Raw genomic sequence first — 6,958 nt, forward strand, 5'->3', positions numbered from 1 at the left:
TGGAATGCAAACCCACTTTTCTCTCTCTTTCTCTCTCTCTCTAGAATTCCATAGATTGGAGCTCCGATTTTCTCTGATTTCTCTCTCTCTTCTGGACTGGTGGGGCGTGGGGAATTTCGTGGTATGCCTTAGGGTCGGAATAATGAGGTATATATAAAGGAGAATTTTTAAAGAAGGGTGATAAAATTGTGTTTTAATGGAATTCAAACTCTTGGCCGAATATGGACGAAAAATAGCGTTAGGGAGGAAGTAGAGGCTGAGTAGGAGAGGGAGAGATGGAAGGAATTTCGTAATTATGCATGCATGCAATTAAAAGAAATTAAAATAGGATAATTAGAATAGGATAATTATAATAGGAAAATTCTTATTTGTATTTATATTAAAAAAAATTAATTTCCTTATTAATAACACTAATTAAATGTTATTATTATTAATTAAAATTTTCGGGCTGTTACAACCTATCCCCCTTAACAAAATTTCGTCCTCGAAATTAAAGTGTACCTTCAGGAGGAAACAGATTCGGGTAATTGGCGCGCATAGTATCCGTTCGTTCCCAGGTTGATTCCTCAATTCCTCGATGTTGCCAAAGGATTCGGACGAGTTGAATGGTTTTTCCTTGAATGCACTTCTCACTATAGTCTTGGATTTCCACTGGCTGTTCCTCGAGGGTGACATCCTCGTTGAGTTCGATGTTTTCCCAATTGATGATGTGGGAAGGATGCGCAATGTACTTTCGGAGCATTGACACGTGGAATACATTGTGAACTCGGTCCAGTTGTGGCGGTAGTGCTAAGCGGTACGCCACTTCTCCAATTTTCTCGAGGATCTCAAAAGGGCCAATGTATCGTGGTGACAGTTTTCCTTTCTTTCCGAATCGAATAACTCCTTTTCGTGGTCTGATCTTCAAGAACACATGTTCTCCAACCTGAAAGGTCAATGGTCTAGTCCTCTTGTCAGCGTAGCTCTTTTGTCGACTCTGCACTGTTAGGAGCCATTGGCGAATGGTTTGGATCTTTTCTGTTGTCTCTCGGACTAACTCTGGTCCTAATAAGCTTGCTTTTCCCAATTCAGCCCAACAAACTGGCGATCGACAAGGTCGCCCATACAGAGCTTCGTATGGTGCCATGTCTATGCTGGATTGATAGCTGTTATTGTAGGCGAACTCAACTAGGGGTAGGTGTCGTTCCCAACTTCCTTTAAAGTCCAAAATACAGGCACGGAGCATGTCTTCTAAGATTTGGATTGTTCTTTCGGATTGTCCGTCCGTCTGTGGGTGAAATGCGGTGCTGAGACGAAGGTCGGTTCCCAAAGCTTTCTGCAGGCTACTCCAAAAGGTCGACGTGAAACGTGAATCTCGATCACTCACGATGGATACCGGTACACCGTGTAATCATAAGATTTCTCGGATGTAGAGCGTGCTGAGGGAGTCCATCGAATCCGTCATTTTCATGGGTAAAAAGTGGGCGGATTTGGTTAAACGGTCGACTATTACCCAAATGGCGGTGTTTGATTGTGGAGACCTTGGCAATCCTGTCACAAAATCCATGGCAATATGTTCCCACTTCCATCCAGGTATAGGTAATGGTTGTATGGTCCCACCGGGTTTCTGATGTTCCGCTTTTACTTGCTTGCAAGTGAGGCATGATGAGACGTATTTGGCCACATCCCTCTTGATTCCAGCCCACCAGTACTGTCGGCGGAGGTCTTGGTAGATCTTGGTGCTCCCTGGGTGGACGGCGAAGTAAGAATGGTGAAATTCCTTAACTACTGCTTCCCGAAGGGTACCGATGTCTGGTACAAAGATTCTTCCTTGGAAGCGGAGGCTTTTATCAGTGTGGATGGTTCATCCAGCTGCTACTTTTCCAATTGAGAGTTGGTGTCTGATAAAATCACACTCTTGTTCAAAGGTCTGGGCTAAAAGGATTTCTCGGTGTAAGGCTGGGGTTGCGACTACAGCGAAAAGACACGCGTCGGTGCCCTCTGTGGTTGGTTGTAGTTTGAAGTTGTTAAGGTCCTCCATCATTTCCCACTCTTTCACTACAAGAAAAATTACATTGGGTGACGAATGAATATCGTCACAAATTGCTTGTTTTTCGTCACAAATAATATAGGTGACGAAAAAAAATTTGTCAACTAAAGGTTGTCGAGAATTCCTTCCTGGTGACGAAATCTATTTTTCGTCACCTATAGTGTCTTTTGATGACGAAATATTTCGTCATCAAAAAGTGAATAATTGGTGATGAAATTTTTTTCCTCACTTATTGTGCTTTTTGACGACGAAATTTTTTGTCATAAATTATTCCTTTTGGCAACGAAAAAATTCGTCACTGATGAGTCTCATCGGTGACGAAAATTTTCGTAGACTCATCCGTGACGAATTTTTTCGTTGCAAAAGACATTTTCATATGGGAAAAAAATCCTACCTTCTTACTCTTGCTGGGTTTCGAACCCGAGTCTCTTGAGTTTTTCGCGTAAGCTCTAACCAACTGCACCACTCACACTTTTCAATAAATATTTGAAATATCTAATATATAACATATATGTTTAACATAAAAATATATTTCAAATGTAATTTTGAACCTTTAAACATTAAAATTAGTAGTTTTAATAACATGAAAGTTGTAGGCAATTGAGTTATTGTTCAAACCCAATTTGAATTATCTCAATCGGAGTTTTTAGTAAAGAGTTATGTTCGAAATACATTTAGTGACAAAGCGCAATTCATAAATTTCGTCACGAAAGGTACCCATTTGATGACGAAATATATTTTTCGTCGCTGAAAGCGTTAAAATGGTGACGAAATTATTTTTCGTCACCAAAGTTAAGCATTTGGTGACAAAAAAAATATTTCGTTACTAAATTGGTCTCATTTAGCGACGAAATGTTTTTTTTTTGTCACCAAATGATTATCTTTGGCGACAAAAAATAATTTCGTCACCATTTTTTAAGCTTTTGGTGACGAAAAATGTATTTCGTTTCCAAATGGGTACTTTTGGTGATGAAAATATTTTTTTCGTCGCTAAACAGGTATAATTGGTGACAAAATTATTTCGTCACGGAAGTTGTTAAAACGGTGACGAATTTATTTTTTCGTCGCCAAATATACTCATTTAGTGACAAAATTAAATTTCGTCGCCACTTTTTCGTCACCAATTTTCATTTTTCTTGTAGTGTTTTATGGCTAAACTGGCCACTTGTCCTCGGTTCTTGCAACTCAGCGCATCAGCAACTACATTTGCCTTTCCAGGATGATAGGACATTGTGAAGTTGAAATCCTCCAAGTATTCCACCCATCTCCTTTGTCTCATGTTTATCTCCTTCTGAGTAAACAAGTATTTCAAACTTTTGTGATCCGTAAATACCTCGAATTGCTCTCCGTATAGATAGTGTTGCCAAGACTTTAGGGCAAATACTACTGCCGCTAGTTCCAAATCATGAGTTGGATAGTTCCTTTCATGCGGCCTCAACTGTCGGGATCCATAAGCAACTACTTTTCCATTTTGCATGAGTACAGCTCCCAATCCATCTCTGGATGCGTCGCAGTACACGGTATACCTTGCATCTCGTTCAGGTATGATCAATATAGGAGCGCTAGTCAGCCTTTTCTTAAGTTCTTGGAAGGATCTCTCACATGCTTCGTTCCATTCAAACTTAACCCCTTTTTGGGTTAGTCGCGTCAATGGTTTTCCCAAGATGGAGAAATCCTAAATGAATCTTCTGTAGTAGCCGGCTAATCCCAAGAAACTTCTAATCTCGAATACCGTAGAAGGTCTTTTCCAGTCCATGACTGCTTCTACTTTGCTGTCATCGACTGAGATTATTTTCTCTGACACTACGTGTCCCAGAAATTTGACTTCTTTCATCCAGAATTCGCATTTGCTGGCCTTTGCATACAAATGGTTGTCTCGAAGTACTTGGAGGACAATTCTCAAGTGGTCTTCGTGTTCTTTCTCTGTTGGAGAGTATATAAGGATGTCATCGATGAACACTACCACAAATTTGTTCAAGTACGGCGTGAAAATTTGGTTCATCAGGCACATGAAAACAGCAGGAGCGTTGGTTTGACCGAACGGCATGACTATGAACTCGTAGTGTCCATAACGCGTGCGGAACGCCGTCTTGAGTATATCGCAATCCCGAATTCTCAATTGGTGATACCCAGATCTCAGATCAATCTTGGAGAAACAAGTCGATCCTCTCAGTTGATCGAACAAGTCGTCTATTCTCGGTAGAGGATATCAGTTCTTGATGGTGACTTTGTTGAGTTGATGGTAGTCGATACAGAGTCGGAGCGTTCCTTCTTTCTTTTTGACGAAAAGCGCTGGAGCTCCCCATGGTGAGGTACTAGGTCGGATAAAACCCTTTTCTAGGAGTTCCTGTAGTTGTGTCTTCAATTCTCGAAGCTCTGCTGGAGCCATTCAATACGGGGCCATCGAAATTGGAGTCGTGCCGGGTTGCAGCTCGATGGTGTAATCCAATTCCCTTGGTGGCGGTAATCCTGGTAATTCTTCTAGAAATACGTCCTTGTACTCGCGGACGACGTGAGGGAGGCCCAACTCCATTCGGTCCGTTTCCTCCGATGTGAGACTTGCTAACCATCCAGTAAGCTTCCTATGCCACTTCGTTTTGTACGCGTAGGGTGCAGAAGGGTCTTGTCTATCCCCCTTAAACTTGAGACACGTTCCTTCTGGCGAATAAGCTGTCACCATCTTTCGATGGCAGTCTATGACAGCTCGGTGTGTAGTCAACCAGTCCATTCCGAATATGACGTCAAAGTCCGTCATTTCGATTACTCGTAAGTCGCATGTTAACCGCAAGTTCGATACCTCTAGTTCGCACCCTTTACAAATTAGTACTACCGGAATATTACCCCCTAGTGGTGAGGTCACATGCATAGTTGTCTTTAGAGGTTCAGTTTCTAATCCAAGTGTAGATACACATGTGGCAGATATGAATGAGTGCGAAGCTCCAGAATCAAATAATGCTTGAACGCATGTAGTAAAAAGAGTGAGGGTACCTTGGATTACTGCAGGGTCCATCTCTTCTTCTGTTCCTTGCAGTGCAAACACTCTTCCAGCATTGGGCTGGATTGGCCCGTTTGGTCCTCTGTTCTGGAAAGGGCGAGTTGGCGGTTGGTTCCACCCACCCCGAGGCTGGTTCTGTCCTCCAGGTTGGTTACCATTCCAAACCGGCCTAGCTTGATTCTGATTCTGATTTCCAAGTCCTGTAGTCCTGACCTGATTTTGCGGCGGTCCTCCATAGTTTCCAGCGCCATTCCACTTAGGACAATTCCTCCTGATATGTCCCTCTTCTAAGCAGTAATAATAGCGGTTGTCTAGGTTTTGATTCTGGGGAAGGGGGTTGCGGTTTGGCCCAAGATTAGGGTTTAGGCCACGGTTCGGTGCTTTGATCTGGTTCGGATTAGGGTTAGGGTTTCGATTGAACCCTGGATTGGGGTTTCTCCAAGCTGGGTTGGGTTGTATCGGTTGCAGGCGGGGGTAGTTTGGTGGTAGGGTTGGGAGGTTGAGGCACTCCTGTTGTCAGGGTTGGTGCGGATAGGTCCTCCAACTGCAGGTATTGCCTTCTTTTGCTCACGCCTTGTCTTGAAATCCAAGCTTTCTCTCTCCATCTTAAGTGCGCATTGCACCACTTGGGAGTAGGTGGGAAGCGTTTGCGCCACCACCGCTCGGCGTGTCTCATTAAGTCCCCACTCAAATTTTCTTGCCTTGTCATCATCTGTCGGTATTATTTTTGCACCATAGCGAGACAGCTCTTCAAACCGTGCTGTGTACTGGGTCACAGTCATTGTGCCCTGCTCGAGATTCATGAATTCCGAGGCCAATGCTTGTTTGACAGGTGTTGGAAAGTACTTGTCAAGGAAAATTTCTTCGAACCTGTCCCAAGTCATTGCTGCCACATCATGGGTGTTTTTCATCAGGTCCCACTAATGCTGAGCTTCACTCTGCATTTGATAGGTTGTTAGGGCAATTCGATTGCTGGCCTCTTGAATGTCTAGGGTTTCAAGAATTTTCTTGATTTCTGCTAGCCAAGCTTCCGCAGCTGTGGAGTTAGGTTCTCCTTGAAAGTAGGGCGGGCGACGCTTGTAGAATTTGTTTAGTGCCTGACTTCTGGTCATTGGTCCTCGAGGTGTGTGCGGGGCTCCGCGCTGATTCTGGTTATTTGCAGTCGCAGCGGTAATGAATGCTTGCATGAGTTGGACTAGTTCGGCAGTCCCAATCTGGTTGTTGAGTTGAGGGGCTCCATTTTGTCCATTGCTTTGCCCGTTATTCTGGTTGTCTCTCGTTTCCTCCATCTAGATACCATTATGTTATAATTTAGTAAGGGGGGGTTTATTATGAGAACATATATATTTGTATAATTATTAAATACGTGGAAACAGAACATCATAAGAAACTTTTCTTTTATTAACAAAACGAATCAAACACATCAATCATGTCAAAACACAATACTTAGACGTGTAGCTACCAAAAGTCGAGATAAATCCTACTACCACAATTGTTTTCCTAAAAAAATGTATTGTGCGTGAAATAATTAGGAAACGCTGACGAAAATGGTCAATTGAAAAGCATAGAAAAATATTCTGCTAGAAGACTCTGCTTTTCGACGGTGTCCTCTGTGAGCCCGTAGCAACGCCATGTTACTCGCCATAGTGGTTCCTGCTGGTTGAGGTTCGGGTAGTTATAAGGTTCCAGGCGGATGGGTATCTCTGCATAGTTGAGGTCCATCTATAAAGGCGAGAATATATATATATTTATTTATTTATCGTTAGGTTTCGGTATATTTCAAATAGTGCCATTTTAAACTTGTAGTGAAATACACTATCTGATGTGATCTACCCAAACTATCCAAGGCCGAGGGTTGAACCTAAGGCTCTGATACCAAGTTGTAACGCCCCGATTTTTGAAAATAGAATCGGAGGTTTTAAATATTGATTTCT

General features: G+C 42.6%; 1 protein-coding gene across 1 annotated transcript; it reads right to left on the minus strand.

Moving 5' to 3' along the window:
- Positions 1–4,418: 4,418 nt before the first annotated feature.
- LOC131317072 (uncharacterized) lies at positions 4,419–5,935 on the minus strand. The gene is made up of 2 exons (XM_058346654.1): positions 5,446–5,935; positions 4,419–5,311 (listed from the first exon to the last, which is right to left on the minus strand). Exons 1-2 carry the CDS (start codon positions 5,933–5,935, stop codon positions 4,419–4,421), a joined length of 1,383 nt encoding a protein of 460 aa, XP_058202637.1.
- Positions 5,936–6,958: the final 1,023 nt, after the last annotated feature.

The sequence above is a fragment of the Rhododendron vialii genome, chromosome 2a (genome assembly GCF_030253575.1).
Source record: "Rhododendron vialii isolate Sample 1 chromosome 2a, ASM3025357v1".
Lineage (NCBI taxonomy): Eukaryota > Viridiplantae > Streptophyta > Magnoliopsida > Ericales > Ericaceae > Rhododendron > Rhododendron vialii.